This window comes from Argiope bruennichi, chromosome X1, assembly GCF_947563725.1.
Source record: "Argiope bruennichi chromosome X1, qqArgBrue1.1, whole genome shotgun sequence".
Classification (NCBI taxonomy): Eukaryota; Metazoa; Arthropoda; class Arachnida; order Araneae; family Araneidae; genus Argiope; species Argiope bruennichi.
Genome location: NC_079162.1, coordinates 67562408 through 67587490, shown reverse-complemented (window position 1 = coordinate 67587490; position 25083 = coordinate 67562408). Strand labels below are relative to the sequence as shown.

The 25083-nt window shown below is 28.6% G+C and overlaps 1 protein-coding gene across 1 annotated transcript in view; it reads right to left on the bottom strand.

Annotated features, from left to right (window-relative positions):
* Positions 1-25083, bottom strand: part of LOC129958338 (calcium permeable stress-gated cation channel 1-like) — a 53522-nt gene that overhangs the window by 12818 nt on the left and 15621 nt on the right. Inside the window, exons 7-16 of the mRNA XM_056070755.1 lie at positions 24874-24925; positions 22171-22282; positions 18981-19054; positions 18125-18205; positions 14687-14804; positions 13964-14097; positions 8005-8130; positions 7723-7879; positions 237-343; positions 71-157 (exon numbers count right to left, since the gene is read on the bottom strand). Coding sequence (XP_055926730.1) covers positions 71-157; positions 237-343; positions 7723-7879; positions 8005-8130; positions 13964-14097; positions 14687-14804; positions 18125-18205; positions 18981-19054; positions 22171-22282; positions 24874-24925 — 1048 coding nt within the window. The remainder of the gene's footprint in view (positions 1-70; positions 158-236; positions 344-7722; positions 7880-8004; positions 8131-13963; positions 14098-14686; positions 14805-18124; positions 18206-18980; positions 19055-22170; positions 22283-24873; positions 24926-25083) is intronic.

Genomic DNA, 25083 nt, shown 5'->3' with positions numbered 1-25083 from the left:
TAAAGTAAGTAAAACCACAGCTTAGAATTCAAACACCGAAAGTTGAAGTAATTAAATAAGACAATCTAACCTGGTTAATTGCAGAAGAGGAAGGATAACAACCATAAACAAGAGGAATATAAATGTACGTAACATTTTTGAGTGATTTCGTGATGACCTGAAAGAAATAATAAAAGATTATTCATTCTAATAAAACTTTTTTTTCACAAATACAAGTAAGAATCTAAATAGCATACCGAGTCCAATGTGGCATAAATCTGTCAGAATAGGACACAATGACTGGTAATAAGGATGAGAACAGGAGCAACATCAGTGTTGAGAAAAAGTCCTTCACTACAGGAGTCTAAGTATATATATAAAAATCCAATTTCAATCGTTACGAAAGATAATATATATCCGAAATCAAACAATTCATACAATTTTGAAAGCATAAGTGTTTTATGCATAAGGTGTACAAAAAAGGAAAAACTTTGGATTAAAAGTCAATAATAAATTCAAAAATATGTTTATATTCTGAGATTCAATGACACCAAGAAAAAAACAAAAAACATCGGATAACCAACGAATTCTACTGAAAAAAAAATCTTTATGAAGATGCATAGTGATGATTTAATAAATATGTTCATTCTGACTCTTAATTTGCAATAAATTTACTTTTAGGAATAAGAGTGTTAAGTGAATAACAGAATATGCTATTTTACTACTATTGGAAGCCAAATAAAATTCTTATATAATCAGGGTAACCCAAAAAAGTGGAACAAGTCTTTATTTCTGTTGCCATAAACAAGTAACCTTAATCATGGCACCTAGACACATACTTCCAATTACAAAGTTTCATTAAATAAGTTAGGAAATTGTATGAAAACACTATGGCTTTTGTAAAGGATGACAGTAAAAAGTTTTTAAAAAAATTAATTTTTATATGTCCTGCGTAATGTAAAATAGTCAGATATTTCTCTTACATTCATCTATGCAAACATAATTTTGAGATTTCTATCTAAAAAATCACCAGAGACATGCTTATTTTTAAATTTAGAAAGACTAATCACAAATTTAGATGGAAATGTTTATTTCATAAATGCAAATTTATTCAGTACAGAGAAATAGGTTATAAGTAAGTATTTGTTAAGTAGTACATCAACCAACCGTTATCACTTCCAAGAAATTTATCAATCACACATAATGTTGTTCACTTTTATTGGTCGACAGTTGCAGCAGCGACTAATAAAGAAGGAAAAAGAAATTGAACATTTAAGATATCTCAGAGAAGTACGAGATTAATAATCAAGAAAACATTCTATGCTTATATTTTTGTGTTTTTTGAAAGAATGAAATATTTCAGCAAAAAGGAAAGTTTGCATATACTAGCTTGACATATTAACTTATTTTTCAAGCTATCCTCATGTTAGTGTACGAACAGTTAGTTCAAAACACAACATTTCAAAAACGACATTGTACAGACTATTTCAACTTAATAACTAACATTCATACAGTATACGCCCGCCGTCTAGAATTTTACAGTTGGGCTCTATCATAGGTACAATCAAATTCTTTTCTGAGAAATACAATTTGGACAGCCCAATAGTGCTTTAATTGAGAAAGTAGAACAAGAATGGATTTTTATCGTTTCAAAAGTTACAGTTTTGAGGAGGGGAAAAAAAAATCCATTCTTCGTACAAAAGGCTTTTATCATCAGTGGGAATTTTCTACAAATATATTATATACTTCAATTTTTAAAAACTTATGGTTTGTTACATTTTATACAACAGTATGTTAAATGATGACCGATATATTCAGTTAGTTTCGATTGGCATTATGCTTGAAATAAGGAAATTTGCTTTGTCAGTACACGGTCTGCAGATCTTTGCCACCTGATTCAAAAGGGCTGAATTTAAGTCATAACTAATAAACGCGATCATATATGCGAAAATATTGTTAAAAGTTCTTCCTGAACTTTTCGCCAACTTTGTATAGGCGTTAAAAATGTTCATTCTGAACAAGTTTTTAAGTAAAATTAACAAAATATCTGACCATTTTTTAAAATTCAATGAATAATAAATGTGTTTTTATTTTCTGATTCTCCCCTTTTAAAAAACTTTTGTGATATGTTCAGTATTCCTAAAAATTACAATGAACGCTTCCCTTAAACACCTGTTAGAAGTATAAAAAATGGCCTCTAAATAACTTTTGCCTTTTAATATCTGAGCAAATTTTATAGATAGAAGTATGAAAGTCCGTATAAGCATAGATGGATATAAGAAAAATATTTTAATAATTGATACTTTTCCGCTATGGGGACCGCATACAAATTGTTTTTATTATTTTCCTCTACATAAGCCAAAGTATTTTCACATATTTGAGTACCTTATGTGATAAAAATTTGCAATTGGAAGAATATGTCTAATTGCAATAGTAAAAGTAATAAACACTTGCTCCTCTCTTTTTTGATTCAGTATAGAGTATAATACATGTAGATTTATTATGCTTAAAAAAAATCAGTCAATTATAACACTAGGTACTATAAGAATAATGGGCATTGGATTTTTCCATCAAAAAATGGCACGAGGATAGCTGCACATGTATAAAAGGGTATGAGATTTTAAAAATAAACTGGCAACTATTCATTCGTCTAAGACAATGAATATGACAAACATTATAGCATATACTATCACCGCTTTTCAATGCTCACAAAGCAAATGTTATAATATAACACATTTCTTCTATGCCTGTCAAGTATCAGTCTTACCGATTTTTAATGTAATAAATAGTTAAAATCGTCTTGCAAAGGAAAGTTGTTATATTTGAACAGTTTCCTAAATTACATTTTTACAAAGTTCCATCTCTTATTGCAGAAATAAATTCAATTACTTTTTAAAGACTTTTATGGGCATTCAAAAAAATAATTCAAGGATCATAAAACTATGTATTTTAAGCATAAAAATACAAATGATATATTTAAATAAATAATATTTTTATTAAATAATAAATAAATAAATAATATTTTTATTAAAATTCAAATATGCCATTTTTTTTTTTTTTTACCTATTATCTTTAGATTCTTAAGTGAAGAGTACTAAGGTTACCTTCATGGCACATCTTACAATTAAAGCGGATTTTGAGATTATAATGCTTATCGTTAATCAATGCTCAGCTACTAATAAGATGTTAATTTCACACAAACAACTATTGAGTGAACATTTTAGCCGAAACAAATTATTAAAAAATGGTAAAAGAATCTCTACTCTTATTATGAACAGTTCTCAATAGAATGAAAGGAAATCGCAAGAGACGGATACAAATCAACCAACTTTATTTACATTTAAACAAATAAATTGAAAAGAATATGCCATAAAAATATTTTAAATTTATACGTTGCTCAATTACAGCCTTAAATTATTTAATTTTGCTCAGCATTGAGAAGAAATTTATTTTTCTTTTCAATTCTTTCTTTCTAGTTTGTTAACTAACTGCAGTACAAAAAGTGCAACTCCAATTTCTGTCTTTCTGATTTTAAATCATTTAGCTGCAATGCGCTTCTTCTCCTTTATTCTTTTAATCCTTTGCATTTGAGAGGTGATCCATGGTCACCATCCAAGATGGTGCATCATTTTGACGTTTTATTTATTCATTTTCCAATTTTTATTGTTAAAAATGCATACAGAATGGAAAAAAGATGTAAATTAACTTTTCGGGGAAATTCAATATGAAACAATTATATATATTTATTTTTCTGAACAATAAACAAGCCCTTGTATTAGATGAATAATTTTACATCGAATTTCTCTTCTGAGTGCAAAGGGTTACTTATTTTATATTGGAATATTTGCTGGTCTATCCTTTCGATATACTTAGAGTGGACATTTTTTAAACACATAATCAATATATATCTTTGCCTACGTCTTTTGTGATTCAGAAATTCTCTATTCCAGTGATTTTTTTCAATTCTTCTAAATTCATAGGATAACATAACCAGAATCTTAACTCAGTCACTGCCAAAACCATACTTGATATTTAGACCGTCTATTTAATTAGAAAAACAGAAATCCTTTGCTACCCATGAATATAGTAGAGAAAGGGTCATTTAATTAAATAGACGGTTCGATACAATAAGGTAATAGGTGCTAACTAAAGGCAAGTCATGTGGCAGTCAACATGTTAATTACCTCTCACAATTTCTGGTAAACTTTTATCCTTCTAAATGCTTGAATAGGAACTTACCAACTTGATTATTAGATAATTCAATTTCTCCTAATTCTATTGAATTACAGGGAATATAATTTTAAAAGTTTTCAAATTCTATTAAAATATAATCACATTCCTTTCTTTGCAGTTTTTTTCGCTTACATTCAAAGGAACTAAAAAATGGTTTCATTTCGTAACAGCAAGAATGGACTTGTTCGGCCGTTCTCCTTGGAAATTCCTTGTGGTGTCCTCCGACAGCAAATCAGATTAACGAACTTTCTTCGATCCCCAAGATTTTTAGTGAAGGATATGGGTAGAGGAACGTGGGGAGTTGACTTAAGGAGACGAGGCGAAGAATAATAGCAAACTTCTGGAAGTCAACGATAGAAAAGGGGTTTAGAGCTGAAATGATGGTTTATTTAGAGCTTCTTGGCTGTAAATAATTAAGTGTACATAGTTAATATTAATTTATCAAAAGAATGTAAATAGAAGATGTACATAAATCCCGTTTAGTCATTGACTGGTGTAGAATTAGGTATCAACATCACCAAGATGTTACGGCTTATACAAAATAGTGCTCAGCGGTGCGATGAATCGTCATGCCAGAAATGCCTCGAAGGACGCAGCGTTTGGCCAGAAAGATATGGTAGCAAAATTGTATTCTCGTGATTTAGCATCATTGCACACATCAGTATTTGTACATTTTTAGTTATACAGCGAGTTTATTTTCTTTTCATTTTTAAAAAAATATATCTGCATCATTGCACAGTTGCTGCTGCATGATTTTAGTTATGTATTATGGTTAAATATTCATCAAATTTTCAGATGTACACACAAATTATTTCAAAATGTGATGTGTGTTTCTTTAAATATAGAAGGTCAATAAAACTAGCAAATATGCTAAAATCTCCAAGATCTCGATTTTGGCAGCACGAAACTGTCATAAAAAACCCCTGCTATGCTGAAAATCACACGCCAAGTATGTGCTGAAGAGCTTGCCACTTCCACATAAAAGCAAACACATGGAATCAGCATCGACATTTTTATAAAAGAACCATGACGAAGATGGCGAGTTTCTAGACAGAATCTTCAAAATTGATTAAAATATTGCGGAAATTATGGCGAACCATTTTGAGTAAGCAGCAAGGGATTCTCATAAAGATATTCTTGTTGATCCACAGTAAAATTAATAAACAGCATATCGCAATACATCTGCAACAGTTCCAAGAGTGGGGTTTCACAAGAGACTTCTAGAGCTTATCTCTTTTTTTTAAACTCAAAAAACAACTTCTTGTTTACATTTTTAAAATAATAAAGAGGACTAGCAGGTTATCACACACAAGCGTTAATCCCTGGCATCACTTACTCTGAAAAAGGAATGTAAAGTTCACTCCATGATACATTTGAATGAAGTATGATAAACTAGTGAGTAAGCTGAAATATAACTCAATGGCAGTTGCATCTGTTTAAATAAATGTTTCAGAAAACTATATTTTCATTCAGATTACAGGAAAATTGGATTCTAGATAAATCTCATAAAAATTCTACCACTAAATTTACAAGTGATGCATCATGTTTCAAACTTGAATAAAAACAATGAACCTCTTAAGATGAAGATAACAAATTAATGTCATCTCATATTAAAAATATACAAAAAACTGAAATATGTACTCTTTTTTTTTTTTATGAAGAAGGAATCTGCTTGTTCGCTCAGTGATTATCTTGTAGTCAGATGATCATCTATGAAATTTACCAATTAGGGATATCTCAGAAATACTATTTAATGAAAGAATTGGCAATTTTGATTATGATGACACAGCATTTTAATGCCATATATATAATTCAATGAAGGAAGAATTTTAGCTAAATTGATATCGCTATATAAATCAACTAAAGCATAACTGAAAACTGGCAGTATGAAAGAATAAATGGAAATATTACGAAATTTGAAAAATTATTTAATCTGGATATCTACAAAAAGGAAACAGAGAAAATTAAAGCAAATAGATATATACACTACATGAAAAAAGGACAGTCATATTTCGTAAATTATGCTTTGTATTTTGATCCCATTGATTCTAAATTTCGTTTTTATGTTGATTGGCTATTAATTTCTTTTATTTTAAATAAGCAAATTTTAATTACTACTAATAAAAATTAAAAATACAGTACTTAACGATTTTAATACATGAAAAAAGTAGAAGGACATGCGCTAAAATAATTGAGAAGATACTGTAAACTTTAAAAGTGGGTTTTTCTTTCTTTTTAGCTGTTTTAGTTAAGGAAAACATGATTTATTTTTTTTATTGCAAACCGTTGTTTTAATCTTTTTAAAAATGTTTAAAGGAAAATCTGTAAATGAATTTCAAAAAGATATAATTGACACTTACAAAAATGATGGCAATGGTATAACAGAGATTGCAAGCCAACTACATATCAGTCCAAATACTGCTTCGAACTTTATAAGAAATCTTAGTAATCAGGAGATCAAAAAGAAAATCGGCAGATCTAAAAATCTGACGCAACGCGACCAAAGAAAAAAAATCACTCAAGAACAAACAAACAAACAACAACAAAAAGCTGATGGAAGTGTTGCTAAAGCTCAAAATAATGCAGGTATCAGGTCTCAAGAAGATATACATAGCTCTATCTACAACTACATAAAAACCTCCAAAAAGTTTGTATCCAGAAAAAGAAAGCCCGCACACGCAGATAAATACCAGTACTATTAGAATTATCTCACTAATGAAGAAAAAACTTATTCTACCCGACAGATGGGTGGAGGGAGTTTAACTGTTTGGTTGGCAGTCGGAATGGAGGAAGAACAAGTCTTATATTCCAAAGCGATAGGCAGAAAAAAATTGACAATATCCAAGTCTCGTTAAAGCGAGTATCTTCTGCCTTATGACGTTGAGCTAGGTGGGAATGAGTGGATTTTTCAACCTGATGGAGTATCAATTCACACAAATATTGGGATTAAAAATTGGTTTGCAACAAATAATGTTTGAGTTTTCCCTGCCCCCGAAGCCTATACCTCAACATTATAGAGAATATATGGTCAAGGATTATTTATCGCGTTTATGCGGAAGGCAAACAGCTTGAATCTATAGTTGAGCTTTGGATAGATTTGAATGATGCAAGGGAGAATTTTTGCCAAACAGAAATTCAAATGATGATTATGATTGTTATTAATTAATATGATTTGATGCCGAACCATATATTTGAAGAAATCAAAGCCAATGGTGATAGAATCCCTGTTAGTAAGACTTTTATTTTTACTATCTAGAAGTTCCCATCTGGTTTTTCACAGAGTATGATATAATAAAAACTGGCTTTTTAAAATTGTAATTAACTTTTTTAAAAGTTTCAACTACAGTTATCTGTTTATAAATAGGCCTTTAAAGTTTGCGGATTAAATTGTTCTAAAAAAAAAACTCAATGTTCTTCATTTATTTAAAAAAAAAAAACCCTTGTGTCCTTCTATTTTATTCACGTAGAATAGTAGATAAGATTAGAAATAATTAGAAAAGCAACACAAACCTCTCTAACAAATTTTTTCACTGCTGGAGTATAAAGAACATCTAAATAACTGAGCACTACAGTCGGTGTTGTGAGAAAGATGAACAAAATACATAACACTAAGTTTGTTGTTATAGCTCGACTATACCAAAGACTCTTGCTGACACTGAGATTTTCCCTGAAACCAGAACAAGGAAAGAAAAATGTCATCGCTCTATTTAAACATTATTTAGTTTTGAGAAGCAACTGAAACTTGAATAACTGCTCATTAACGCAGAAAAAATAATGCTAAAAAATAAATACCAAAATATATCCTCTGGTGGTGGTGCAAAATCTACATTCCATTTGTATGGATTTAACTGGCGTGAGTAACTTGAAGAAGATGGGTTAGCAGAGCATTGGCATCGTGTCTGGTGATCTTTATAAATTCTGCAAAAAGATCGAATGTCACAATGAAATAAAAATCGAGTACTTTGTTTTCGCATGGACATTAGAATACGCTTTTTAATTAGTAAATGGAATACGATCAAACACATAAAACTAGATTTTAAACGTTTCTTTGTCGAATCTTTTTTATAATGACATTATATCACAAATTTTGCTACATAATATTTCAAAGTTATATTATTCTGAATAGACCACTGAATTACAGCAATTTCATGAACTGTTTAAAAAATTCAAAAATGTTAAGAATATATGTAATACCGAGGAAATATTTTTTACCTCCTTGCCTGTCTCCCTTTTCTTTGCATTGAACAATCAAAATCGCTACTACTTTATATATATATATACTTCCCCGTATACAAAATATAGAAAGAAAATAACAATAATCAAAAATTAGGCCTCAATAGTTTGATGAATCTCCCCGGTGTTACCCAACTTGACTCTAACAATTGGAATTATGCCAGTTTGGTTGTGAATATGATAATTCCGAAATGAAATGAGTTATATAAATAGAACTTGGTATGAGTTTTGTACACCGAAATCGCAGATCTGTATTAAATTGTGGATGAAATCCGTCTCTGAGAAATTTATATGCTTGAAAAAACTATGTGCATAAAAAACAAATAATATTATTATGGCACAAACATTTTATAAATGATTGTGCCATAATAAATTCGTCTAAATAGATATATTTTAACATTTATAAGAAATTCAAAGGAACATTTTAAATTGCCGACGAATTAGAATTTAAAACTTTTATATTAGCCAAGTTAAAAGTAATAATAATAATAATTTCACGCACCTTTTTAAAGATAGGTTTAACACATGCTGCATAATTTTTTTCAGCTTCAATTTTCTGTATTAAAGCGGGAAAGTTTTTTTTTTCCGTTCCTATTTGCTGCCCTAATATTAGTAGCAGTTCTAAATATTTGTCAAATAAGAATATAAAAGTTTCTGCACCACATGCTCCAGCCATAAATCTTTTAGGGTCCATTTACTTCGAGCCCCCTTTTCACAAATGTTGTTAACCGAAAGCATCATCGAATTACACAAATGGAAGACTGGCCAGTTTACCAGCTTACCAACAGCAACCCTTACACATTACCTCCCCCCCCCAAGATTGTGAATATGAAAGAAAAAGAGAGAAAACTAAGAATTTGCTCATGCAGATAATCGTGGGAACTTCTCGTGCCTTTCCACAAGCAAATAGACAAAATAGCAATAGGTCTTGTTGCCATAAATACATCACCTCTTCTGTACAAGGCCTGGGTCGCAAAATTATAAAATAAATTATCAAAAATAAACCGATACTTGATTTTATTTTGAATAAGTTAGAGCACACTCTTTGTAGCAATTTGACGCTTTTAATTATTGGAAGCAATAGAGCCAGTCTACTAAAGGCAGCCCCTGGATATAAATAACATTTTAGCTAAAATTTAGCTACATTTTATGCCTACTAGATCAAATATAGCATTCTATAGATCCCTCCTTGAATAAAACTACCTGTAACATATTCATTGAGGGCAAAACAAAAATTATATATTTTTACTCTTTTACCTTGCATTACTTTAAGTGCTAAATAGGTGCTAAGGCTTGACTTTCACTATCATATTAATGGATGTACAGATAAAACAACAAAATAGTATCAACAAAACAAAATAAGTATCCATAAAAAAGTTGAGCAAAAAGTATTTTTGAAGTTAAAAAAATCATGTATTTGGTGAAGCAAAAATTAACACATACATATTCAATTTCGGAAAAAAAAAAACAAAAAAAAAAAACACCTAAGCATTATCTCAGCGATATATTTTATGTTTTCTAATCATTAAGAAAAGTTTATATAAAGGCAATTCACCATTTACATTGCCAACAATTAATACTTCATTCAGATAATAATTTTTTTACATTAATATCATCAATTTTAAATCCAAGCAGAAGTTTACAACAGTGAAAATTATTAACTGTAAATGATTTGAAATCACTTTTCCAGTAACGATGAATTGTCATTATGAATCAAGAAATAGCAATGAAATGGCTGGTGTACATGTTACAAATAAACAAGAAATATTCGGTAAGTTCTTTAGAGTAAGATCATCTTATATTAATCAAAAACATAATCCATTTGTGTAGTCAAAATAATTATTTTCTTATAGTCAAAAACAACTTTTTAAAAAGTGACTGTACAATGCATATTCAATATCGATTATTACTGCTACACATCTTCACAGTTGTTTTTTCAGTTTTTATAAAAAGTATAATTTTTTTCTACCTTACAATGGGGTCAATTCATATTCAAGTGACAATTACCAAATGACCTGGGCCAAGTAATATTCCGCCATTTTTAAGCAATTTAGAATATCTGCTCGTAACGCAAAGAAGATGAAGTTTGGTTTATTTTGCTGCTATAACGAATCTAATAATAAGAAAAAGATTGATAAAGCTATTTTGTACAAAGCATATGTTATATTTTTTATTTGCTCTGAGCTTTTGGTTTAGACACAATGATTTCCATTTCATTTTATATCATTTTCTAATACATATAAGCTTCTCAGTAAATTAATATTTTTATTCATTTGCAAAATTAGTTTGTGTAATCTATAATACATCAATATCACAGAAATTGATAATACATGTATTATCAATATCACAGAAATTGATAATACATGTTCCTTAAATTAATTATCGGATCATTTTTTTAAATTAATTTGTCTTGATTTATTATTTTATTATTTATAAATATGTACATAAATGTTCAGTAAAATTCTTTGTCACCTATTAATCTTTCGAATCAGAAGAGAACTGCATAATGATGGAAATAAATTATGGATTTTTTTATCTCACTAATATGACCCTTAAGGAATTTTGCAAAACAGAGCTCTGTAATTAAATTTATCAATAATGAACAGATTATAGCTTTATTTTTTAAAAATTACCAAAGAAATACAAGATGAAATTTATAATTTTTATTTAGAATATCTTAGAAGTGGAGAAAGAGAGTTCAACTAATTTCAACGTTTATTACAATATACATGAACAAATATACTCTCTATTTTCCGAGAAAGAAAATTCCAAAATTAAATCAATTAAAAAACCCTTTTCTAATCATGGGGGATATAAGGTTGATAAAACAATTTCGAAGTATATTGAAGCAAATAATGAATAAGAACTATTTTAATCTTAAACAACTTACTTATTTTCTGACCAAAATAAGAAGAATTAGTCTTATTGTATGATAATATTTCTTTCTACTGGTAAAATATAAGAGTCATTTTCCTTGGCAAAATATTATGAAGGGTTCTTTATTCAAATTATTTAATTCTGTATGACTGTGAAGGTTGTTACAAGACTCCTTTGGAATTTAAAAATGAAATTAAATATACTTTGACTGCTTTGGATTTTAGATTACACCCTAACCTTCATTTCAATCACCATCTTGCTACTGCCATTTTTTATTACCATCCATATAATTTCATTTAAAATTTAAGCTCTTTACTAATATTTGCTCTTTAATATAGAGAAACCTTTAGTGAATCGCTTTTCCATATTTATCAAAAGCAAAAAGTGTATCAGTATGAAAATAACATTTCGGTAGACCTTATTTAAATTACTAAAAAAACTGTACTGAAAAATATTTGATCAGACAATTTTTAAAATACTAAATATAATTCCATCCCCCATGTATGATACTTTTGCTTTACAGAAGTAAAACTTGAACTTCCAGCTCTTACAAAATAATTTATAATTTGGTGGTTACAGCGGGAAAAAAAGGGGGGGGGGCAAGATGTAAATTTTGGTTTTTAAGTGATGCAAATTATGAATGACAACTTTTTTTTTTGTAAAAAAAATAAAAATAAAATGAATTAATGGAAAAAGTTCTATAATGCTGGCCATGAATCTTCTGATAGGGAATATTCAATCAACCCAAGAAAATATAACGTATAATTTGTAATCAATTCTGAAAAACTGATTACAAATTATATGTTATAACTTCTATTTTCTTCAGCCGTTTACCCATTGACCATCTTCTTTTTTAATTTTTTCTATTTTATGGCTTAATTTATTATTCTTAATAATATTTTTAACAAATCCTGGAATATTCTTTAAGGAGATTTTTTTTTCTGGAAAAAACCTTTTGCTTGCCATACTTTTTTTAAACATTTTGATAATTCTTGTTTTACTATAATATCTCTTTCCATTCTTTCATTAGAATGTCTTGGCTTTTGAAGCGTCTTCGCAAAAACAGTTTTGTAATAATTTTTTTAAATATTTTTATGAATTTAAGTTTAAAAATCATACAAATAATTGAACTCCAAATGATCTGTTCGGCAACAGATGCTAAACGTTATTTACTTTTTAAACATCATTTATAGCATTTATCTAACTAAGGTATTACGGTCCCATTAAAATATTAATTTTTATTATCATTAAAAAATACATTTATTTAAACTTAAAATTCAGAGCAGATAATCGAACGTTGGCATCACTTTTAAAGCATTTTTTTGTTTTAATTTTTTTATAGAAGCTCTAATCTAAATTTCGTAATGCACTTCAAAAATTTACGTATATACATTATAAATTAAATCTGTTACAAAATTCGCTTTAACCAAAAGTATTTTTTTTTTAAATTTTTATTCTAAACATTTTTTTTAAACTATGAAAAATCTAAATTCATTATAAAAACTTATTTTTGCATTTTTATTGTGAAAACAAACATTTTTAAAAAAATCTTTGTCTTTATTTTATCTTTGTAAAAAAAAGCAAGAAAATGTTGTTCATCTTCCTCTAGAGAGCCTTAAAGGTGGCACATACTTCGTAACTCATTAAAATTTCACTGATACATACAGTAGTCATCGTCCGCAGAGCCTATGTTTACAGCAAACTTTAAAAGGTTTTTTTTCTTTCTTTTTTTTTTAATATTTTACTTTTCTGAATCGAGATGGAGTTTTCATAATAACAATAAAATGGCATGTTTACATATGAAACGATTTTATTTAGCTTAAGTGAAAAATGTGTCACTTTGGTCTTGTATTCTAGTGAGATCAAACGAATTCCGTTTTTTGTCAATTTATATTACACGGGCGGCATCTTAGGTAGAGGGAAGTGGAGATAAAAGTTGTGTCGGTCGACGTCGTAACACAAGCGCATAGAGAGAAAAATTTGTCCCTGCAGTGATTTTACTATGAGATTCTCACATGGATTTCTTTGCCACGTGCCTATTTAGGCAACAGAATCGTAAGTATCTTTTAAAAAGATGTTTAAGTGATAAGGATTTTTATCCCTTCGTTTCATGGTGTCAGCAATTCTGTTAAGCATAAATTATTAAATAAAAATATGGAAACTCGATCAGAAAATAAAAGAATATTTTAGATTGAAGTTAGCATGGACTATATAAAAATTAGGAAACTAATTAGAATTTAAATTAAATTCAGATATATAGATACACAGTTTTTAAGCACTCTGCCGCTAGCATGAGATATTATACTATAACTTTCGTTAGCTAATCTGTGACAGTCATATATGAGACTGTTTGCAGAATAACAAGTCATCTAGATGAGCACATCATCTAGTATTTTAGAAAAAGAATTCTAAACATATGAATAAAACATACAAGAAACATATTTTCAGTGAAAGATGTACCAATAGAAATAAGAACATATAAGCATAAAAAAAAAAAACAACAAAAAACATGTTGACTTAAAAATTATACTATTTATCTCTTTATTGATATATTTTTTGTAATTAAAGAGCAAACTATCTGAAAAAATAACGTTATATATGTAGTAGAATATTGGTAGTTTTACAATATAAATTTTATTACCTTTCCGCCATTTCCTCAGTCTTAAGAGTAACAAAGGCAAGTCCCACAGGTTTTAACAGAGAAACTGATCTCTGCCGATCTACAGCAGTAGCTAAGGCATTTTCTTCTTCTGCATAATAATCCAAAGCATCGACCTAAGATGACAAAAAATCACATATCGCATGTATATTTCAATAAATTTTACAAAGATACAAATTCTGCAGGCTTAAGTTATCAATAGGAAATGCTACACATCAATGATACAATAGAAAGGAAAACATATTTGATATGTTTACTTAAACAGTGTTCCATTTTTAGGATGAGAACATTTATCATAATATTATAATTCATGCATTTTATCTTAGAACATTTTTGATTTGCAGATCGTCTTTTACTGCTGAAATAGTTGGATATAGGTTAAATCCAGTTCATATAAATTAGGAAACATTTTATGTTCTAAACTAAGATATTTTACAATGCACATATTTTTCATATTTTGTAGGAACTATGGAAATAAAGAAATGTTTCCAATTTTAAGATGTTTTAATTAAAAAGCTTTATTTTTACACCACTAATTCAATTTTATAAAAAAAGCAATTGTAAACATGTTAAAGTTCATAAAAATTGTAAAAGATATTTGAAAACCATTTAAGTACCTTTATTTATAATAAAATAACAAAAAATAATTTTTGACACTTTTAGAAGTAAATAAATTAGTTTTAGTTGCTTTTGCACGCCACTCACTTGCTCACATCTAGAACAAACACATATGTGACCACAATAATACGGCCTCATTTTTGGCCGAATTCCAGTTTCCTTCAATATATTTTCACAATACAACCTAGCATGAGTAGATGTTTCTCTAGGAAAAGAAAATAAAAAAAATCAAAACATATTTCAGAAGAAAAATAAATTTGATATATGCGAAGACAGATAATGTATGTTCAAAATTTTTGTAGAATGAATTTTCTTCTACTTGTGTTGATTATTTAGAAAATAAAAATTAATTAAGAAAACAAATTATTATGTTGAAACACTGGATTTGTTATCAAATATTTTAATTTAATTAGCCATAGATTCAGATAACAGATAATAAAACATAACATTCAAGAAGGTTTCATTTAATTATAACATAAATAATTAAAGAAATCCACCAAAGATTGTAACACACAGCTTTGGTCAATAATTTTGAAGTTTGTATTCATAGCATTAAACTGCCATATCTACTGAAATAAAATTTTGTGATTTTAAATAGTATTTCCATTATTAAAAATGGAAAATGAAATCATAAGATTATCTAAATTTTGCCATAAGGAAGATGCCAAACTGAAGAGATTTAAACGATAAACAAAAATCATTTTGTTTATCGTTTATCATGTCATAAATTATTCATGAGTGTTAATGGATTTGCATTTCTCTTTAAAAGTTAACTCTTTAATCTACAACTTTACTTAACTTCCTAATTAGATTATGCATCCTATTTTATTTAATGTCTGTAATAATATGAAGGATGTTTAAGCTATTTGAGCATTTCTAAATGAATTCAGCATTTTAAATTACTTAATAATTACAAATTTGAAGCTAAAAATTCAGTAATTTGATGCATATGTCTATCTTGTCATTGTACATAAAGTATTAATTTTGTAATTTCAAAACAATATTTCTAATATAAATTCTAATATTCCACTGTTAATGCATGTTTTTTGTTACTACAAAATTTCCAAGAGATAGTAATGACTAACTATCTATACTTATACAATGCTCAATGTGTGTGTGTGTGTGTGTTGGCGCTCTACAGGCCAGACCATTAGATCTATAGCTACCAAATTTGGCACATGCATACCTTGGAGGTCGGGAATGGGCACCTGGTGTCCCTTTTTTTGAATTTTTAATTAGAATTTTAATTATTAATTAAAAACTAACTTTTCCGCCAAAAAAATCTTAATTTTCCCCATCGCCAGATGAATAAGGCTTCAGTTTTTTTCCCCAACACTAATGAGGCTAAACTTAAGATTTTTCGGCAGATTATTTCAAACGATTCTGTTTATTTTCTTAATGTTTGATGCATTTAAAATTAAACATTGTTAATTAATCGATCTTTCGTATTCCTTCTGAAGTACTTTTGAATTAAAATAAAACAGAATAAAGGAAATTAAAAATTTCTAATCTGCGTAGAGCTACCCCAACTGGCGTAGAAAATTCACGCATTTGCGTTACCATAATTGGCGTTGAAAATTCACGCATGCGCATTGTGTTCTGATTGTTGACATTTATTTTCAACGGATGTGGACTTGATTTAAATTATTTTTAGGTTAGTTTTGTGCTTTTGTAATTGTATTTATGTTAGTCATATATTTTTTGTATATGCTTATAGTTTTAAGTATATTGTTTTTTTAAGTAGTTTTTTTTACCTGTTTTCGACCGATTTTTTTAAATGATTCTTTTTATTTTCTTAGTGTTTAATGCATTTAAAATCAAACATTGTTAATTAATCGATCTGCTCATGATGATATCAGAAAATTTTGTTGACAAATTTCTTGAGATATTTCAGTAAAAAATATTATTATATTAATTGCAAATTAATCATTTCCACTTTAATTTAAAGCATAAATTCTACGGGAGCTAACAGAAAATTAGAGAGATACATATTACGTTATGACTGAAGGCCTTTATAATATTATGAGTGAATTATATGACTATCAAAATTTGAAGTTTTAATATATTTTAATGAAGAAGCTATTAAAGTAGGAATTACATAAAATATTTAATTATTAAAATTTTAACAAGCATTAAGATTGGCGAACCGGTTGGCCGCCTCAGGCGGCTAGTATTTAATATCAAACAAATCACTTTTTTATGGCTTGTTTTTATTTGTTCCGTCATTTTTCTGAATATTTTCGAATATTGTAATAAGGGCATCCATGATATATCAAGTTGAATGAATTACATGTGGGAAAAAGAAGGAAGAATAAATATAAAAAAATCAGTAAATGCATTAAAAAAATTTTTTTCAAAAAGATAAATATGATTTGAAAACCAAATTTCTTAACTTAGAAAAATCAATAATATAAATCTAATCAATTGATATAATGGAAAAATAAAGAATATTTGAGGATATGAAGAAAAATACCCGATTGTTAACTCCTTACTTACGTTGGAATTTGTTTTATAAAAATGAGCAACACTTTTATTGAAACTATTTTTACAAACGATATAATAAAATATTGGAAAAGATTCATATCAAACTCCAAATCAGAATTCTACTTTAAAAACTGTTTTAATTGAAAATTAAGTAAAATTTCCCATCCTTTAAGTCAAAAAGTAGAGTAACTCAGCATATGCTGTAATAGCCTATCTCTGCATCCATTGTAATTAATTGTTATAAAACATTAAACAGTCTAAAAATGAATGTGTGGACATGGCAAGATTCTAAATGAATATGAATATTGCGCATATTCATTTTCAATATAGTAAACATGCTAAAAATGAATATGTGCTACATAATAAGTATCTAACAAAACCTAAATAGTTAGAAAATCGCTTGCGTAAATATGACATAGATTTGATATCCAAAGGAGGCAAATTACTTATATACAATTGGTATATTTTTTAAAGCTGTGTCTAAACTAATAGCATAGGTATTCAGATAACTTCCTAGGTAAAAAAAGTTAAATGCAATTCACTCACACTTTTCTTTAAGACTACTTATTTGTTAAATATACTTAGTAAATAGCTTTCACCATAAGTATGGTGAAATTTTGTATACTGCATGCTATACTTAAAATACCAATTTTTTAAAAATTGGTGTGCTGGTGTAAGACTTTTAATGTTAGATTTCTTATTTTATAGTTCCATTTTAATTGTTTTATTAATTAATACAAATAGTATCACTTAAAAAGTATGCTAAAAATCTGAATCTGTGAAAATATTCATAATTAACTTTCACTATCTGCCTTTTAATAACTCTCTTATGAGTATTAACAATTGATCATGAAATTCATTTAAATTTTCACATGCTCTTGAAAATTAATGTCATTTTTATAAACTTGCCACAAGGATCTAAGATTTGTGGCAAAAACTAATATTACAGAATTATTTTTTTAAAGTGCACTAATTCATTCTTAATTACAAAAAAGAACTGAAACATTTATTGTTATTTATAAAACTAGAATTTTATAATACCTTGCAGCATCTAATTTTGTTAATGTCCTCATGTCGTAAGCTAGATGCACCTTTTCAACATGGCACTCTGGATATGCTTCTCTGTTAAAACACATAAAAGCATTCACATTATAATATAAAAAAGTTAAACAACTTTTTTACGTTTAAAAACAATTTTTTAAATTATATTAGATTTGTTAATAATATCATAACATATTTTACACTAAAATGAAAATAACACCATCTTACAATATTTCTTAAAATTTCACATAAGGTATTGAAAATAAATATCTATCCATACAATAATACATCACTTAAATATTTTACATACATATGTAAAAATATATATATACCTAAAATCCAAGCGTTTTAGAAAATTTTTATAAATAGGCATATATTTAAAATGAAATGTAGACACACTGCAATCTTATAGCAAAAAGTAAAAGACCGGAACTAGGCAGACCTCTTCAGAAGAAAAATCAACTGATAAAAATTTTATGACATTAGCTGTTAAGATTCTTGGCACCAATGCAAAAACAATTAAAATATTTAGTAAAGGAGGAATTATTTTCTTTCAATAGACAGTTACAAGTAAAGATAAAGTCTGGCATAAAACACAGCAATGGATAAGATCACTACGATAACATAAAGCAGTGAATTAAACAACAACAAAAAAAAATCTTTGTTGTATATAACACTGAGTGCAGTCTATATAATTTACAAACAAGGAAAAACAAAACAAGGGGGGAAAAAACCCTTTTTAACACTTCATACTACGGAAGGCATCTACAGACTTTTAATTTCGTAACAGTTTTTCTAAAAAATTAAAACTAAATTGCAATACAGTTTTCAGAGTGTAATAAAAAAGCATACTTACTGAAAATGAGATAACAAAATACTTTCATCACAAAGTTCTTTAGGCACATTGGATATCAGTAATGTGCGATTCACCTAAAACAGATATTATAATTCATAACTGCAATAAAAAAAACTTTAAGAAAAGTTTTTAAATTTCTAAAAATTGTTGTACCATTATTTTAGAAAATTTATTAATTTCTCTGACAACAAATTAAGAAATAAATGAAAGAATATACATGCATGCAAAATAATAAGAAAATGCGTATTTCTGCGACTGGTGTTCCTCTTCAGGACAGACCGTTGAACCTGGAGTTCTTATATATCACCTGCTGGAAATTGATAATATATAAGATTTTATAAAAACTGTTTTTAATTCACCGGAAAGCAAGCAAAATTATGGCGCTTTTAACGACTAAGAAAAATTTTATTGCACAGAAACGAATTTTACACAATCTTTAACACAGAATCACACTTTCATATCATTGAGCAATTTAATTTTGTAGCTGAGACTTCAGTTTAATAGTTAAACGATTTTTTCCTTCATATTAATAATTTAAAAAACAAAACATAATAGTAAATATAATCTACAACAAAGCCTTCTATTCTTGAAATGAAGTTACAGCTGCTTTCATTATTTCTTTAAATATTTAATTGTAGGCATTCACATTCATTGCTGAAAACAAAGGCATGTAAATTGTTTTTCCTTATACAAATTTCCTTATACAAATGTGTTTACTTAAACAAATTAATTAATACACTAAAATCCGGTATTAAATTTATTATACTTGCAACTCTTATTTCATATCAATATATTTAATCCAGATAATATACTACCGGATTAATCAATTTCTTATCATATCCACTTTTACAATTATGCTCAAATTTTTAAAAATATACAAACTTGAATCAAATTGATCCGTAGACTTAATTAACAGAACATGAATAAGGCTCTTAAAATAGTATGAAATAGCAATCACAATTTAATATCTTGTTCCAAAAATTGTGAACAAAGCAGGAAAAAGCATTGGAAATTTAATTGAAATGAAACGATTTATTTGTAAGCATTATTCTTAATGAATATCTTATAATGTTAAAAATGAATGTACGTGGGTATTTGTTGGTGCACTACTGTACAGATTATTAGACTTGGAAGTTTCAAAAATAGGAAAAGAAATAAGCTTTAATCTTGTACATTCAGCTCTGTTTTTCCTACTTATATATTCTATACATTTTTAAAAAATTAATCAAAACCAGAGAATTAATTCGCTAATCCCAACCACAGGTTCGATTTTAAGACTTTGTATTTCATATGAAAGTTCATAACGCTTAGATATGTCATCTATGGTTGTTTGCCTTTACCAATCCCTACCCCCATCCAAATCTCCGAAACTCTACTTTAACTGTACATTATTTACAGGGGGAAAAATCACACCAGAGATCTCCAGCTTCAATTAATGCACTAATTTTGCCTTTTTTTATTCTATATGAATAGTAACTCTAACATCAACTTTACAGCAGTTGTATATTATCAAGATCTGCAAACCACCTCACCATCACTACTGCTTTAAAGTTTTGTGAGATATCACAAATAAAACTTTGACGGATTCCTCAGCCTCAATAAATGGTCTGATTTTACCAATTATATACAGAGAGCAAAAATAAACACGCTTTAGCCTACCAAGACCCAAATGAAAGAGAAAAAAAAAAAAAAAACCTATATATACAGGAAGAAGATGAAAACAAAACATATATATATATATATATATATATATATATATATACCGAAATTATCAAGGCTCCATTCTCTTAAGACAAGGGAGGGCATTAAGTCGATCGCGATCGACCGGCGGATCACCAAGCCATTTTGTGGTGGCCGCCTTTACTAAGACATAAGATACGCATACTAAAAGAAACTAATTGTTACATTTGTGTATTACCCATTTGGCATTGTTGATGTGGAAGAAATAACTGAAAATATAAATTATATATTATCTTTATCTCTTTAAAGAAAACGAGGTTTTTCTACTTCAAAATGATAATTTTAAAGACACGTAGTTCAGGACCTAAGAATAACTTTTGGAACCTAATGGACAAAGTAAAACATCCCAATTTAAAAAGTTGCAGATCATTTAACATCGGTCTTTGTCTGTACCTACTATCTGTATTACTATATGGATCTATATATTTTCAACGAAGAATATAATTAAGATAACATATCGTTCTCATTTCACAGACTACCACTTAGAATCCAATGCAAGATAAGCAGTTAATAGTTATATACCGATATATTCAAAATTGGAGGATAGTATACAGACCAAGTTTTCTATTAATTATAACTACTAGAACTAGCTTTAGATGAAACGATTTATTTTTTAAAGTATTTTGAATAGTTTGAAATTAAATGAATCATTCCATATTGTTATATTTGTGGCTATCATTATTATGGAGGTAAATATATATTCCATATCTATTTATTATTAAGTTGTAATAAATATTGTAGACCATTTTTTAGCTCACCAAACCTACACCACTGGGTGGACCGCACCACCTTCAAAAAGTCAGAAATACCCGGTACCCTGGAAAATTCTGCCCACCCCATCTTAGGTCATGAAAATTATAAAACAAATTTGTTGTATTATACTTGGTAAATTAAAATATTTTGTGACAGTTTGTTTCCTAGTTACGCATTTTGTTTCTTATCAGATAAATATACAAATTTAACTTAAGACCAAGCTCAAAGAAAATTATATTAGCCATCTGGAAATAGCAAAATTAAAAGTAGTAACAGATACATAAAAACTGAATTTTAACATTCTGAGTAATTATTCATGGTTAATCCGGTCTTACACGCATATCAGAAAGAACATTTACTTCCAAGCAGAAATCAATACTCCACACAAAAGCAGATTTTAACAAGTGTAAAGAATGAAGTAATCGTATAGCTTAACATAATACAAATTACCAATAAAAAATTTATTAAAGAATACGCCAAAAGAGTGAATTAAAATCATTATGTTCTTATTACAAATTAATAAAATAATAAAAAGAAAAGAAAAAAAAAAAGATGCAGCCAAGTATACAAGAATAGAAAATGCATTTTCAAGACAAGCCCCCAAATTATGAATAATTTTATTTATTTTTATAGAGATTGTATGAAGTGTATGTATACTACATTTATTCACAGATAAATATCGTAAGCTTTTACTTACTAAGCTTTCATTTTCATGCAGTTTCAGATTAGCAGAAAAATGCCTCATTACAAGTATACCCAAAAAGAGGAACAAAAATGAGCAACCAACATGGACCCAAAGATATGATGACCTGCAAAAATAGTCTCAGATATTCAGAAACAGAATTTTTGTAAATGATGAAGATCATAAATTTTAAACACTAAAAATGCATGCAAATATCAATTTCAAAACAACAGAATGAAATGGAAATGATACTTATAATTTTTTTTTCAGCAACTTTCAACTGAAATTAAAATGCATAAAAAAATGACTGCAGCATGAATAAATATTAGTACATCCATTACTTTTCTTCGTTCATAAAAATAAAGAAATTATTTACTATTATCATTAACTATTCTTGGGCTATTAGGGATTACTTTCATTTGTAAAACATGAATACTAAAAGAAACTTCTTTTTAGTATTTTTTTGATTTTAGAAGTTGAGTTTAATTTAGAGCTGCAGCAATCACAAGCGAATTTTAAAGAAAATAAATGAAAAAAGACAGGAAAATTTCCTTTAGAGTGAATTGGCAACTTCAAATAAAAATTGGAACTGAGACGTGATAATTTGTTCATTAAATATAATAAATAAAGTGCTGTTGGATTCAGAATAATATTTTAGCAGACTAACTAACTAATATCTATTAACCAGAGACTACAAAGCAATGCAAACAAGTACAGGGTTAGCAAGAAATAAGTTACCCACTTCAGAGGGGTCTAAAATGCGTTCTATAGATCCAAATGAGATAAAATTTGAATTACATACTATTGAGATGATGCGCTTTACATTTATATATAAAAAAAATTCAAATACAAATTTTTTTTAAAAAAAATACAAAAATTCATCATTAGGTAGCGTTGTAATACACATAAAACCATTTAATATGGTTTATAATAGTTAAATAAAGTAAAACTAAAATTGCTCAATATGTCCTCCTTCATTTCTACAATATGTTGAAATCGGAGAACCATATTCTCTATAGATGACCGGAGTAAGTCTGCCGGAATATTAAAAATATCGCGCTGAATGTTGTCCTTCAGATCTGGTACAGATGATGGCCTTTGACGGTAGATATTGTCCTTCAAATAACCCCACAATCAAAAGTCGCAAGCGGTGATCTCCGGCAAGCGAGGAGGCCATGCTATTGGGAAATGATAACTGATAACACGTGCTTCAGTGAAATGCTGTATTAACAATCGCTTTGCACGACGATCAATATGACAATCGTCATCCTGCATGAAAATGATCGCCTTGAAGGCATCCACGCTGTAGAAGAGTCGGGATTACAAAATTCCTCAGCATATCAAGGCACCTTTGTCCTGTGACCGAACAGGTTTGGATTCCATTTGAAGTTATCTCTTCAAAGAAATATGGCCCAATGATAAAGGTAGCTGTAAATCCACACCATACTGTCACTTTTCAGGATGCAAGGGTTGTTCCTGGATAACGTGAGGGGTTTTCTCTATCCAAATTCGACAGTTGTCGGTGTTAACTTGCCCATTGCGAAAAAAGTGGGCCCCATCACCCCACAGAATGTTCTATGGTCAAGTCGTGTCAACCACCATTCGAGCAAGGAAATGAAGTGCAAAAGTTTTACGGACCTCTACGTCCTCGTCTTGCAACAGGTTCACAAACTTGACTTTGTATGGTTAAAAATGCAAAATCTGCCGTACAATTTTTCGTACAGTTGAATACGGCATATCCAAAACACGAGAAACAACTGGAAAACTCACAATATTATGCTTCGACTGACTGCTGGCTTCAACGAACGCGGTCGCAACATTTTCGAAGCTGGAAGACTGGATTTCTTTTCTTTTTTTTTTTTTTTTCCGTCCTTAACCTGGGAGAATGTCAAGTAGCCCAGCCTTTTCAAATTTCTACATCATCTTGCGTAGGGAATCTGGAGACATTGGACCTCTTCGTATTTGCTTCATACGACGAAATTCCTTTAGAGCTGCAACGGAGTTTTGTTGGTTCTGTAAGAACAATTTCACCAGTAGCGCTTTTTCTTGCAACGTAAGCATGACGAATAGAGAAGAAACTAATGTTTGTGCAGAATCCGCCTTCTTGTTATTCAAAGAAAAATGGTAATAGACATGCGCTGTAACACAAATTTTGTTTCACATTTTCAACATATGCAAATAAATGCCATTTATGTTACAGCGCCAACTATTGGTGAATTTTTGTACGTTTTTAAATGAATAAATGTAAAGCGCATCATCTGAATAATCCGTAGTTCAACTTTTATCTTATTTGGACCAATAGAACGCATTTTAGAGTCCTCTGAAGTGGGTATCTTATTTCTTGCTAATCCTGTATTTACAGAAAAAATGTGATTTTGTTATTACAATAAAGGTTTTAAAAATTACAATATTCTGAAAAATTAGTGTGTTTTTAAATGTAATTATTATTACATACATATAATTCACCATTTTTCGAATAAATCATACACCGGATGACCAGTAATTAAAATTTAAATATAATACTTTACTTACAATAAAAGAGTAACTATATAACATTACTTACTGAATTAGTCTATTTTATATTAAAATCTTTAATGCGATCGGTTTTACTAATTGAAGAAGTACAGAATAAAAATGCAATATAATTAAAACTACTGATTCCACACAACAGACTATATCAACATCCATGAAAGAAAAAAAAAAAAAAAAAAAACTTACGCTGGATCCAAATTACTCAATGTAGTACGTCCAAAGCTGTTGTTTTCATCAACTGAAATATCAGAAAGATATATTTACAATACAATGTAGCATGATTGCCAACACAGAATATTAAAAAATTTCAAGATTTACAGTCACAGGCAATGCACAAATTAACCCTTTAATTGGCAAATGGTGAAAAGATGTATTAAAAAAATGTTTCGGCTGCAC